This window comes from Plectropomus leopardus, chromosome 7, assembly GCF_026936395.1.
Source record: "Plectropomus leopardus strain MGB_pleo_1.0 chromosome 7, ASM2693639v1, whole genome shotgun sequence".
Classification (NCBI taxonomy): domain Eukaryota; kingdom Metazoa; phylum Chordata; class Actinopteri; order Perciformes; family Serranidae; genus Plectropomus; species Plectropomus leopardus.
This window is the reverse complement of record NC_142182.1, coordinates 17,344,188-17,358,888: the sequence shown is the minus strand read 5'-3', so window position 1 is coordinate 17,358,888 and position 14,701 is coordinate 17,344,188. Positions and strand designations below refer to the sequence as shown.

Sequence of the window (14,701 nt, the reverse complement as noted above, 5' to 3'; positions counted from 1 at the left end):
TATTGTGCATCATGTCATAGATCAGGTAAAGTTAATAGACTCTTTAATAGCAGGCATTTTGATATTTTATATTGGAAAAGCACAGGTGCCTGTTATAACATGAATGATGGTTGCATTTTAATTAGAAAAGGTTAAGCTCTAACTGCAATTAGGTTGCAGTTACAGTTTACAACCATGTCTGTTCAGGCTCATATGTAGCCATGACAACTGAAAATGCAAAAAAGGTGGATGCATCACACACATCTTCAACACGGCAGGACAGCGACTTATACAGTCAGTACAGTTTGAAAGTTAACACTCAAGATTAATGTCCCTAATTCATTATCTGACCAAATTTCTCCCCTTCTATTCCTAAATTATGGTGATGAATAATGGCTAGAAAACTGTTTTTGGATAACATTATGATGTCGCAGTAAGGTTGACCTTTACTCTTTTTGATATGAAATGTTATCACTTCATCATTTTGTCCTATTAGAGAAGTGTGGGGAATTTGGTCATAATTAGTGTATGAATTCTAAAATTATAGCCAAAAACATGTTTGTGAGGTCACAGTGACCTTTGACCTTTCGCCACCATACTGACTGAAGGGAGAGAGCACTGGCCATTTTGTTTGTGTTTTTCTTTGCTGAAGAGTCACCAAACTAATTTTAGTTATTTTTAACAATGACAATAAAGATCTAATCTTATCTTATCTTATCTTATCTTGAGCTATTGCGTTCATGAGAATGAAATGTACAGACAGACATATGTACAGACAACCCACAAACATATTGCCTCTTTCCACAGCTATTGACTATGTGGATGTATAGAAGATTTTCCATAACATAGCCGAAAGTATCTTTTAGTCAGACCGTCCTTGCTCCAGTTGTAATAAAAGCTTTGTGTTACATTAAAACCATGCCTAAGCCTAAAGTGAGATAACCCCAATGACATCTTTGGGATATTTTTTTTTGTACTGTAAAAATCTCCTTCTGAGCAAGGCATAGGCTGATATATTCTCTCTGCTGGGCAAGCTGACCCTGTAAAATCAGTGGCGTGCACCTTTAATATAAGAACTGGAACTTCACACACATACAGTCTGTGCAAATGTGTATTTACAAAATAAATGTAACTTAACATGACAAATGTTAAATGCATGTCCAAAAGCAGAAATAATCTCAGGAGTACACTTTGGTTTTAATGCATTTTCAAATATGGAAATTGTCATTTTTATTTTTTATTGTCACGTGCAAGGCACAGATAGCTATAGGTGGCCATGTAATGCTTATTAAGTGTTGCTTTTTAATCTGTCCTGTCACTCATGAGTCACAAAATGTAACCCACATGAGTCTCCTGTGATCTGTATGTAATCTAACGTGTATGGACACATTACTCTGTGTATAATGAAACTTCATTAGTAGTTTCATAGTTACATAGTTTTGTTTTTGGTTATAGCGTGGAAACAAATTTTAAGCATATTGCTAGTGATTATTTAAATGCACCCAAAGCTGCATTCTGTGTGCAGCTAGCAGGGTCACAGGATGCCGTGAGACACTGGATCAAAAGAAACCATATTCTGACAGCCAAAACATTTTGGCTTGGGCAGTTTTTATCCAATAAGGATAAATGAACTTATTGTTTTTCTATTATCTAACATTTTTTGGTGCTGTGTCATTGGTGTTGATTTATTACTACCACATTTTACAGCCTTTCTAATCCTGATCTGTCCCTGATAAGAGAACAGCCCAGAAGATAAACTTCAATGTTGAATATTGACAAAAATCGGATACAGTTGATCAGTGAGAAAATGAACGATACCTCAGAGTGTTTCTTTATGTCATCCACATTCATGATAAAATCTTTGTACACATTTAAAATTTTCATTAGACCTTTAAATGAAAACATTATTCATCATCTGCTGTTATTTTCAACACATGCAACACATTATTCTGTAAAAGATTCCCTATCCACTCAGTGATTGATTGTATGTTGCCACTCACCCAATTTGATTATGGAAAAGTCTCTCAGACACTCATTTAGAAAGTTCACTGTCCCTGTGGCTTAATGTGATCATGTGCCTCTGAGTTAGAGCTTGATGCAGAAACTCAGATGTGACTGACATCATGAAGCAAGTTGTGGTTCAAAACTGGCGATGTTTTGGTGATCAAACATAAGGATTACAACAATGGCTTTGCTGCTTATCAGTCCAAGTTCAAGCACCAGCTGTGCGGCTAAAATATATTTAATACCATGACTCACATTTAACATACACATACATAATATTCATGCTTCTGGCTTATTTCAGCCTTTATAAAGTGATTCTAAAAAGCACTGGTGTCAATCCCAGGCCTTTACCTGACATGTGATGGATCCTTTTACAGTATAATGTATGCAATGTCATGTGCACATGGAGGAGTAGACCTCATGATGTCACGGTGCTGCTTCTCTCTTTGCAAGTTTCATGTGAGCTTGATTACCTTCAACTATTCTGTTTGGTGCATTTGTTTTCAAGCTCCCTTCTTATTGAACAGGCCACAACAGTGAAGACAACAGCTTTCTCATATTCTGTGACTTAAAACTGCTTTTTAAATCCTGCACAGAAGCATTCATGTCGCCTTCCAGATGAATAGTAATAACTTCTCAATTTTTCATTTAATACCATCATCAGGTCTAAATCTTAATCAGTTTAATAGGATAGTTTGGTTTGTAACTATTTTTACAAACCTAAACACATTCTGATCAGCCTCAGCTACAGTATGTGTTTGCTATTAAATGTTGAAGCATGCTGAAACACAAAACTACGATGATGAACATAGAAAACATTTTAGCTTTAGAAAGCTTTAGAATGCTGACAGCCAGTTGATAAAACAAAAACATTAATAATATTTATCAGTATTAAATATTAAATTAATTGTCTGTTTCCAAATTTTCAGCATTTGCTGTCTTACTCATCTTTGCCAAGAGGAAAATCCAGTCACAGCGTGCTCCTGCACAGGCCAGGTGTAGGCATGCATGCTCCTAGGATTGAAGAACATTCGAGGCTTAGCCCCCAAAACCCCCCACAGAGGTCTGACGGATCAAACCGTGGTGTTTTTTCTTGAGAAGCAGGACAAAACAGCGCCTCAGTGTGGTATGCCAGCTGCACAGACGCAGAACGTCACAGCCTCCATTGCGTGGTGAAGGTGGCTCAGCGCATCATCTGGTTGGAGCTCCCTGGACTGGACACTAACAAACTCACAAACAAAGCCCACAGTATCCTCAGAGACATCACACACCCTGGCCACTCCATGTTTGAACTGCGACCATCTGGCAGGAGGTTTAGGACAATCAAAGCCAAGACAAACAGACTGAGAAACAGCTTTTATCCCAGAGCTGTGGCCTCCAATGCCCCACTCCTACCATAACAGACAGTGTAATACATGAACTACCGTTGCTGCCTTCTATTTATTCATTTATTTATTCATTACTACTTATTTATTTCTTACTGTTTACTTTTGATGTGTGTTTTTTAATGTATTTTTATTTATATTGAGAGAGGCAAAACAGAGATTCATTGCACATTTGTATAATGACAATAAAAGATTCATTTATTCATTCATTCATTCATTCTATACTGTGATGCTTTTATGCACTCTGGTGGTTGATTTACATTCAGATTACAAAAAACAAACAAGCAAACAAACAAAATCCCACTATGGATCAATTTATTTTCATATTGAATAAGAAAATGGCTGGCAGGTCACCTGTTACCCTATGTGGCCCATGGGCCATAAAGGCATTGTATGCTGCACAATATGATGTTACTAGAATTTTGGATGTTTTACTAAATTTTATAACTATAGCAGAACATTTAGATGATACATGACCACAGGACTCTATACAGTTATTATATGCCCACTGTGTGCGTTATAGGGACTGTCAGAATGCAACTGATGAAAAATAATAAGCAGGACCACACACATATTTCCCATAACATCTCTGTTGATTAAAATAAAGTTATAATCTGAATCATAGCTGAAAACTGTGATTAACAAAGTTTGCAGATTCAATAAAGCTACATATTTATTGTAACAACAGAAGCTGAAAATTGGTGTGGTGTAAGCATCTGTTTGTCTGCAGAGGTGAAAATTTGAAAAAGTGTAGTTGCTGATGGATGTGACTTTGTCTGGGATTTTTCTCCCCCTCTAGTGTAATTTAGCTGCCAGACTGTGACTCGGTCTAAACTCGGGTGCTGACAGTGTAAGAATCTAGGCTTCTTATGCTGCCATATCATGACCTCCTTAATTAAGTAGATGTGGGTTGCTATCAAACTGTCAATTTAGACTAACAATGTAATTTAATCTAAAATCATTTTAGGGGAAATAGAGCTTCACGGTAAATGAGAAAATTAAATTTACTGGAAATTCATCAATAACAGCTTTGCAGCATGTGATAGTTTGGCAACATGTGATAGTTGTGAAGGTTTGCCCCCCAAAAACAAGTATTTGGTGTTAGGATTAGAGGGGGCTAGGGCTAGAGAAAACTAAGCTATGCCCTGAAGACTGATTTCAACTCTACAGATATTTTACTTGAATGTGTAATGAGACTGTGTAATGTAATGAGATTAAAAAGTAGCAAAGGGAGAATATTGCAGAGATTCGGAGAAATAGAGAAAAACAGTCTGAATGGTAATCTCCTGCCTGCCAGATGCTGGTTGGTCAGCTGCTGTTAGTGTTGTAATTGGGCTCACATGAGCTGCTGGTGGGACTCATTTCAGTCGCAGCAGTCTCATGTCTGAACTCTGCTCCTTCCTGCCAACCTGCCCACCCCAGCCGTACTTCCACCTCCCAGCTCTCTCCCCTCACTATCAGACCTCTCCCGTCCCCTCTTGATGTGTTCTCTCCCCTCTTTCTGTTTTTCACTTTTCTGTTTTGTTTTCTGGCTCAGAGGACCACCACCTGAGCCTACAGGCTGAAGCTGACATGGCCCCAGAGAAGGACAGTAATGGTCTTGACAACTATGCATTTGCAGTAAGTATACTTAATTTTCTAAAGGGAAATTTCTTGAAAAACACTATAAATGTTCTTGTGGAGCTGTTCACCAACACTGTAAGGTAGGAAAACTGAATGATTTTCTATCAGTTTGTGTGAATTGTATTTATGAACTCAGAGATTTATCTTTGCTCTTAATCCTAACTGGATAATAAATGTGTTAAGTTTTTTAGTGACTAGCTGTTTTGGTCAGTTAATAATTGACACCAGATAGAAAAGCGAGCAAAGTAGCGTCATGGAAACCCATGAATTTAATTGTTTACATTCTTGCTCCTCCATGCTTAAAATCACATTATTGAAAAGAAAAGTGACACTCTGTTCAGTCAGAGAGACAGTTTTCAGTCCAAATCTTCACTATTTTGAAAAGTGTCTGGACTTTTGTGAAATAAATAGAATGACATTTTGCATAGTATTAATTTTCTAGAGCTGATTCTTGTTTTGAACCAGACAAGAAACATTTACTTCTTCTATTGAAAATGATTTATTCACCGACTCTCTGGTGAAAATCAATCTTCATGGCTGCTTGAAAATCATTATATAACATAACACATTTGACCACATCTCTTACTATAGATTGTCAAGATAGAAAGGTCAATGGACGTTTGAATGTTGTGCTGGTTAAATGAGTGTTTGACTGTGTTCAAGAATTCTGCTGTTGCTACTGTTTTTTTCGAGATTAGACCCATATAACAAAATTAGAGGCCCAATCCAAAACTGTGATCTGCAGCATGCCATTCTTTCAGATGTATCTTTAAAGGTGCCGTGTGTAGGACTGAGGGGGATATATTGGCAGAAATATAACATGATATAAGTAAAGTTTATTTAGTAAATAATCACCTAAAAATAACAATCATGTGCTTGATAAAAACCTCCTGAACATCTGGATCAGAAAAAGGTGAGCACACATTAGCATGTGGTGGGTGAGGCACCTGTGAAACGGGAAACTGCTGTATTCAGTGTTTGCAGTGGTTTTAACCACCTGATCCGTTTGTTTTGGAGAGGAAGTGGCCTCTGCGGATAATTCAGGTCCTGATTAAACCTCCTGAACGATGAACAATAAAGGAATTCTACCCGAAAGTAATCGCCCACTGGATACCACCAAATCCTCTTAAATCTTACACACTTAACCTTTAATTGACCCTTGTCTGCATCTCTTTCCAACTAGCTTGAAGGGCGCTTTTGTGATCTACCTGACACAAAACATGGAGGAGAAATGGACACGTCCACAGAGGGAGACAGCAACAAGCTAGCATATTGTGTGACAGACGTGCCTCCCTGGTACCTGTGCATCATTCTCGGCATCCAGGTACGTCAGCAAATGGGTTTTTGAAAGCCGTGTTTGCTAATTAGTTTCCAGTCATTTCCCGACTAAGAGCCCTATGTGGCATAGCTTCTGATGTTGTGTAACAACACAAACACGACCACAGAGTCACATGAGAGCTTCCGTTTGACGTTTCCTTCACGGTCAGTTAGACTTGGTTTTATCTTCATACGCCTGAGTGTGAAATTTGCTTCAGATGCAGTTTTTGATGGCGAAGTCAGTGATTTTTTTTTTATTTCTTATAGCAACTGTGTTCAGTCAGACTTTACATTTTACAAGGTTTACTCTTTTACATTATCTGCCATTATCATTTTACAACATCTATGACATCTATGAATATTTTGTTAATTCTTCCAAATGCACATACATAAACTAAATGTATTTCTTGGTATCTGTCCCCTTTCTTAATTCTCTCAGCACTGTTTGACTGCATTCGGAGGAATCATCGCCATCCCGTTAATATTGTCTCAGGGGTTGTGTCTGCAGTTTGATGGCCTCACACAAAGTCACCTTATCAGCACCATCTTCTTTGTCTCTGGCATTTGCACTCTTTTGCAAGTTACCTTTGGCATTAGGTAAGCAAGTAAACAAGAGGTAGATAATGAGCAGGAATATGTTTAGGAGCTAAATGTTTAGTTTAATCAGGTGGTTTCGATTTTTAATGTCAGGGTCATTTACATCACTCACTGGATAAAAGGGTTAGTTCATGCTTTGACACAGAAACTCAGCAGTACAGTGGGGTGCATTAAGGTGGAATTAGCATGCTGCTCGTTTGGCAGAACAGAACGACCTCTCAGTTCTCCTTCTTAACCTCCTTTAAACTGTGCACCTTGCCAAAGTGAGTGTACCTCAATAGAATATTTTGCTGTGTTAGTATGTACAGCTTCTATTTAAAGAAATACGTCACACATAAATCATGTAAATCAAGTAGTCATGCCATTCTACTTTGAGGAAAACTGTTTTTCTCATATGCGTCCACAGAAAATGGTGAAAATGTCAATTTATTTATTGATTGAGGACCATGTTCAACAGCAAAACTATATCAAAATATCTATTTACAAATTCTCAAATAACTTGCCATAAAAAAAAACCCAAAACAAACACAAAAACACTGGAATTACCATCTTGCAGTTATATGTCTTAGCAAACCAGTCAAATTGTGCTTAACAGCTCACATCCATGTCTGTGAAAACATGGATGCCTGACACACATCTTCCCCTAAATTATGGCTGAAAAAATGTTTTATTAGGTTACAGTGACTTGACGTTTGACAACCAAATTCTAATCAGTTTATTCTTGAGTGCATGTGGATGTTTGTACCAAATTTGAGGAAGCTCCCTCAAGGCCTTCTTGAGATCCAGCAATCATGGTCACAATTACCTTGACCTTTGAACACCAAATACTAATCAGTTAAATTTTGAGACCAAGTGGACATTTGAGCCAGATTTGAAGAAAATCCTTAAAGGTGTTCTTGAGATACTGCGTTCACGAAAATGAGACAGACAAGGTCACAGTGAACTTGACCTTTGACCTATGACCTCCAAAATCAAATCAGTTAATTACTGAGTGCAAATGAACATGTGCCAAATTTGAAGAAATTCCCTCAAGGCATTTTTGAGATGGTTGGGCAACCCAAAAACATAATGCCTCCTGCCATACTATGCCTGGTGCATGGCATAAAAAGTACTGGAATCTGGAGAGCATAGATAAGCTTCATTTGTTTTATATGTAAATATAGTTTAAGCAAAAATGCATGTGTTTGGGAAGCATTGAGCATATGACTGGATGAATTAGACTTATACTTATTATGCTGCACAAGTTGTGCGAGAATTTTTAAATGGACATTTTGATACAGTTTTGTAGTTTTTTCCATGGTCTCTAATCAATCAATACATCAATGTATTTGTTTTTTTCCACGAAGGCATGCAAGAAAAAGTTTTCTCAATGAATTCAAGGGAGCATATCATAACTACTTGACTAGCAAATGATCATTTTGTTGGTAAAGTATACTATCAAAGGAAGAGAGAGAAAAGCTTTTACAATATGATGCTTTCAAATGTTAATGTTTGTTGTATTTTGGAATTTTTGTAATTGGTAGACTTGCCAGATTATATATGATACAAAAAAACATAATTTCATATGATATGGTACAGCTTAATGCAGCTGAGTACTTCTTTATTGCTGTAGAACAGAAAAAAAATAGATTAGCAGCACTCCTCTCACATTGTGCTAAAATTACTCAATGCAAGTTTCTCTTGTGTGCACAAACACACAGAACACTTGAAATGATGTAAGTATGGCTTTGTTTCGCAGGACTGCAAGGTTTTACTATGTTTTTTCGCTCTGAAGTTGTACTATGTTTGTGTGCATACTGGCTGAATATCGGTGTCACAGTTGGATTACTGCAGGAATTTCCATCTTATTATGTTTGGAATCTAGCCTTTGCTAAATCCACATTCCCCTGGCTTAGCACCACTGATACTTTCTTGTCTTTCTCCAAATACCTGGAGGTCAGCTGTATGGAAAACAATGGGTTTGTTTAATGGCATACTGTTTCAGAGAAGCCAAAAGAAAACAACGCTAATTTTTGTGTCCCTTAGGATGAAAACATTATAAACTAGCTAAGCTATGTACTTTGAATATTCCCTTGAGTTTTTCATGATTTTGACAAAAATACTTCTAAATATTTTGACATACTGTGAGTCAGCGTTGTGCATGCTGTATAGGAAATTTTAAGTTCTGTCTGCGACAGTCTGATGTAAACTGTTGACAGTGAAATGAGCAGCATAATGAAAATTATTACAGTTTATGACTTTAACTCAGTTAACCTTTCGTACAGCAGTTAGCCTAATTAGAGAGTCACTCTCTCAATCTTCACATGATTTAAATGAACCACTTCATCACGTGTCAGTGAAAGAAACAGGGACCAAACAGATAGAGACTCTTGAGGTTGACTTGAGAGTAGCTGTTCTTTTGTATAGAAAATATGACCTTTCGATTGCTTTTTTGAAGTACCAGTACCAGTACCCTAAAATATCTTGCACAACATCTGATATGGTGATATTTGATAATGTATGATCTGTCTGCAAATGCTTGTCTTCGGATGTCATATCTGTCTCGCTCCCTTGTCTTCCTTGCCCTTCTGATGTCTCTTTGACATCTTTATTTCCAGACTGCCCATTCTTCAAGGTGGTACATTCACATTGCTGGCACCTTCCATGGCAATGCTGTCCATGCCCGAGTGGACGTGTCCTGCTTGGACCCAAAACGCCAGCCTAGTCAACACCTCCTCCTCAGACTTCATAGAAGTGTGGCAAAGTCGAATAAGAGCAGTGAGTAATTGATCTTTCTAATCATGACTCACATTTAATTAAAATTATGTGGGCCGGATGGAAAGCTTTGGCGGGCTGCCAGTGGACAATTGTTACTTTAAATGAAGACTTCATCCACAAAATAATCATTTGTTTATCCTTTACTTATGCCATTACCTTGAATTTGTGGAAAAAAAACCCCATTGTTTTTCTCACAAGCCTCCACAGTTAATTACGAATCCAAAAGCTGAGCAAATACTTGATGAAATGAAGCAAAAGGAGGCCACAATTAACAAGCGTAAAACTATGTCAAAACATATTTACAAACTCTTATGCGACTCGTGCAGTATAATCCACATCTCATTTATCTACTCATATTCTCAGTACTTTCCAAACACATGCATTTTTGCTAAAACCTCACTAGTGAAAACACCTCCACTTAAACAGTCTCATTCATGGACGAGCAGCAAGCCTGAGCAAGCACATATGTTTGAACGCTGCTCAATCAGATTCACAAGCAGAGCTCAAACATATGCACTTTCCCAGGCATGCTATTTGTAAGTTTTAAATTTTATGGTTTTAGCAAAAATACATGTGTTTGGGAAGTACTGAGGAAACATTGGATGATTAATACTTGGATTATACGACAAAAGTTTGTTATGGAGGCATGCAAGACAAATGTTTTCTTCCTGAATTTAATGTAGCACAAGGTAAGTAATTGATAAACAAATCATTATTTTGTGGCTGAGGTATCCCTTTAAAGACATGTTTTTTAGGTCTGTCACATGGAAATCAAACAATGTGTGTATGAAATTATAATATATATCTGTGCTGAGACAAACGCTCAATGTTTCAAAAGACTCCTGGACTGCATAAATGTAGCCATTGTTTGATTGCTGTGTAATGCGAATATGTTTGCATGTTCAACGCTAGCTTTTACCCTTACCTTTGCATGTTAAAACATTAGTCACGCAGAGTTTTGATTGCTGTGGTTGTTTAGGTAACCAGGTGTTATATAGTAAGAAAAATGTGACAGTCATAATAACTATGCTCCTTTCCAATGAACACCTTTGTACTAGGAATGATGTCACATTTTGATGTGATCGTACGTGTCTGTCTTCAGCTGCAGGGGTCCATTATGGTGGGCTCACTCTTCCAGGTGTTTGTTGGTTTCTCCGGCCTCATTGGCCTCTTCATGCGCTTCATTGGACCACTCACGATCGCTCCCACGATCTCTCTCATTGGACTGTCCCTGTATGACTCAGCTGGGACCAGTGCTGGCAATCACTGGGGCATCTCTACCATGTGGGTGACATTTCCAAACAGTGCCTTTTTAGAGTCTGGGATCATTCTGCCACAGAGTACAAAATTTTTTTAAAAAATGTATGTTTGTCATTTTTAGACTGGGTGCATAAACTTACCTAATATTTCCGTCCTACATGATGTCACATACCTTTACATTCTCTGTTGGTTATGTAAAATCTCCTATCCTGCCTAGAGTACAGACATGTTAATTAATGTTAATTAATAATAGACTTGAAATCTGTGTCAAGTCTTAATCTCTTGGCAGGGCAGGAAAGCCTATTAAAAGTTTCTTGCCAAAGAACTGCTAAGTAGCTCTTCTGTGCCTTATGTTGGGCTAGATTTAGCTATAAAGTGGTGCAATTTTCTCATATTTCAACCTTGTGAATTTTACATTGTGAATCTAAGTTTTTGTCTCTGTCTCACACAGGACCACAGCACTGATCATCTTGTTCTCACAGTACCTCCGTCACATACCTGTGCCCTTTCCTACATACAGCAAGGAGAAAAAACTGCACGCCTCTCGTGTCTACGTCTTTCAGATTCTCCCTGTAATTATCAAACAACTTGATTGAGATAAATGAAAGACACTATGCAGTTAGTTTTTAGGCTGTATTTTCTTTCTACATGTCCTCAGGTTCTGCTTGGAATCACTTTGTCTTGGCTCATCTGCCACATTTTGACAATATACGATGTACTTCCTGTTGAACCGGACAGGTATGGCTACCTGGCCCGCACTGATCTAAAGGGAGATGTCATGGGCCAAGCTGCTTGGTTCAGTTTTCCGTACCCAGGTAAGAGGGGGCCCAGCTTTCAACTGTAGTGAATTTAGGTAATAAAAAGTTATTGCAGGCTATACACAATTTTTCCTCATGTTTGAATTCAAACTCAGGTCAGTGGGGGATGCCGACTGTGAGCCTGGCAGGGGTGGTTGGCATCTTGGCTGGTGTCATTTCCTCCATGATAGAGTCTGTAGGGGACTACCACGCGTGTGCCAGGCTGTCTGGGGCTCCACCTCCCCCAAAACATGCTATCAACCGGGGGATTGGCATTGAGGGACTGGGCTGTTTGCTGGCTGGAGCCTGGGGTACAGGAAACGGTACCACCTCATACAGCGAGAATGTTGGCGCCCTTGGTATCACAAAGGTAAGATGAACCTGAGTATATTTTGCAGTTATTTATTCAAACAGAGACATATTTAGATAGCATAACTGTTATATCTTAAAATGCGGCCTTGTCTTTTTCTCTCATTTCTGTTTTGCAGGTTGGCAGTCGTATGGTGATAGTAGCCAGTGGAGTCTTGATGATCATCATGGGTGTGTTTGGAAAAGTGGGCGCCATATTCACCACTATCCCATCACCTGTGATAGGAGGGATGTTCATGGTTATGTTTGGTGTCATCTCTGCAGCAGGAGTTTCTAATCTGCAGGTACAAACTCTAAGACCTTCTATGGCAAAATTTTTCTTAAACATTGACAAAATGTTACTAAAATGTTCTTACATTTTCAGTATGCAGATATGAATTCTTCTCGAAACATCTTCATTTTTGGCTTCTCCATGTTCTCTGGTCTGGTCATTCCTAACTGGATATTTAAGAACCCCAAAGCCGTTGCTACAGGTGAATAATAACACTTAACACATAATCTGTATCTTTCAGAATAGGCAGCCTATGTAGTTTAACTTGATTATTTTTGACCAAGTTTTAACTACTTCCATTGTGTTCAGGTGTGGCTGAACTCGACCAGGTGCTGCAGGTACTTCTGACAACCAGTATGTTTGTAGGAGGTTTCTTTGGCTTCATACTGGACAACACAATCCCAGGTATTTTTTGTCTATTATTAGTTTATTTATTTAATCAGTATTATTATATTTCAGTTGTTTCAGTGAAGAGTCAATTTAGGGCAAAAGATGGACCGGTTACACCTAATCTTTCATCAAGACACTACTGATGTCAGTTGATTATCAGTGTTAGGTTCAGTTTGTTCACATATCCAGTGTCTGAAGCATGTTTACTTATTTGGGTTGGTTAATTAAGAATGGCCATTAAATGGGATCAAGGCAGAGATTCAACAAAAAAGCAAGAGTCATCACGTAATAACTTAAACACAAACACTAAAATATAAAAGTGTTTTCTGTTTTGCTCTATACTAGTGGCCTGAAAGCAGTTTTTGGGGGGACTTTTCTCGGGCTTTTTATTACTAGTGTAAAGAGCCCAGTCAAGTTTCCTAAGTTTCCACATTAATGCCCAAAAAGTTCTTAAGTCTTTTTTATTTTTGAGAGAGTGATAATTTGGTGTTGCAGGAGAGAAACTGACACATGACACAGCATTCCCAAGCTTTATGAAAAACAAACAAGCAAGCTAAATCAGCAAACTCATTCCTCCAGAAGACTGTAACAGTACGCTTTAACACATTTAACATGCGTCCAACAGGATCAAAGCATGAACGAGGCATCCTATCTTGGAACAAGGCTCACGAGGATGACTCCAGCAACACACTGGAGAGTGGAAAAGTCTACAACCTTCCTTTTGGCATCAGCTCTTACTTGTCCTCTTCCTCCTGGCTGCGGTACATACCTTTCTGCCCTCCCGGTAAGATAAGCTCCCTGGATGGATCCGGAGCAGATACCAATTCTCCGGAGGTGAAGCAGTCACTTGGACATCCAGAGCCCTCACAGATCATTATTGGAGTTGCTCTGTGAGCAGTGCACTGACTTTAACATGCAGTTTTTGGGATTTTCTGCAAACCATAAGAGGCAGCTCAGTTTGGACCTCCTGTCCTTTCAAAGACTGTACTGTAACAACATGGTGCATGGTTTTCCACATGACTTTTTGAAGTGACATTTGCAAATGGCATCTTGCATAAGATTGAGTCATATATGAACTTCCTTGAGGGAAGCACTTCAGTACCTAAAGCTACAGTTGGCAACTTTTATGAAAATTAATTTTTGTCTTATTTCCTCAAACTTTCACTATTTAGAAACAGTATTATGTGAGACAGATCACAGACAGTCTGTGAAAAAGCAGTGTTCCTCATCCTGCTCCTGTTGCCTCTGAAGTCATTTGCTAGAATCTGCAGCTCGCTGAAAACAACCAATCGGAGTTCAGGAATCTCTTACATAGTTGTCAATCGTGAACTGCGGTAAAATTATTAAACTCCGCAGCGATGATCAAATGTGAATCACGCCAGTCACTGTGTTGCCTATTTCTTGCCCTAAATGTTTTTAGTAACATATTTTATCACACTATTTAGCTGTAAAGTAAGAAAAAAAAGTGAATTGGCGCCATGTTGTTAACAGTTGAGCGACGCTCAATGTTTTTTTTTTTTTTAATATTTAAGGTGAAAATATTCAATGGAGTAACACAATTTTGATTCATATTTGCTCAGCTCTGCCTGGCTTGACATTCTGACCGCAGTTTATGAGTAGTGATTGACACAATTAACAGCTGCCTAAGAAACTGCTCAGCTCAGATTGGTTGTTTTCATTTACGTGCTGTAAGGCTATTAGAAGCAGTACAAGGTGGCAGACGTAAATGATTTATTTCACAGATTATCTGTCTCGTGCACTGCTGTGTGGATATAGTGACAGTTTCAGCAAATATAACAAATAACATATCTTTTTTTGTTTTAATAAAACTTACCAACTACAGCTTCAAAGATAGTTTTTATAGATTTGTTTTAAATTATTAATGATAAAAAAAGACATATACAGTCATATAACTCTGGAGACATTTTTCTACATTGTAATTCAGAGAGCAT

General features: G+C 38.1%; 1 protein-coding gene across 1 annotated transcript; it reads left to right on the top strand.

Annotated features, from left to right (window-relative positions):
• The first annotated feature begins 4,750 nt into the window (after positions 1 to 4,750).
• Positions 4,751 to 14,267, top strand: slc23a4 (solute carrier family 23 member 4). The gene is made up of 12 exons (XM_042496614.2): positions 4,751 to 4,988; positions 6,175 to 6,315; positions 6,748 to 6,905; positions 9,503 to 9,662; positions 10,765 to 10,946; positions 11,374 to 11,494; positions 11,581 to 11,737; positions 11,836 to 12,089; positions 12,208 to 12,372; positions 12,453 to 12,561; positions 12,669 to 12,764; positions 13,375 to 14,267. Exons 1-12 carry the CDS (start codon positions 4,941 to 4,943, stop codon positions 13,641 to 13,643), a joined length of 1,860 nt encoding a protein of 619 aa, XP_042352548.1. The 5' UTR covers positions 4,751 to 4,940; the 3' UTR covers positions 13,644 to 14,267.
• The last annotated feature ends 434 nt before the right edge of the window (positions 14,268 to 14,701 follow it).

Bases quoted from the DNA above. Each gene is read 5' to 3' on its own strand.
- slc23a4 (XM_042496614.2), top strand. From the start codon at position 4,941: ATGGCCCCAGAGAAGGACAGTAATGGTCTTGACAACTATGCATTTGCA. The intron at 10,947-11,373 runs GTGGGTGACATT...TGTCTCACACAG, and splicing joins CACTGGGGCATCTCTACCAT to GACCACAGCACTGATCATCT. The intron at 12,765-13,374 runs GTATTTTTTGTC...TGCGTCCAACAG, and splicing joins ACTGGACAACACAATCCCAG to GATCAAAGCATGAACGAGGC.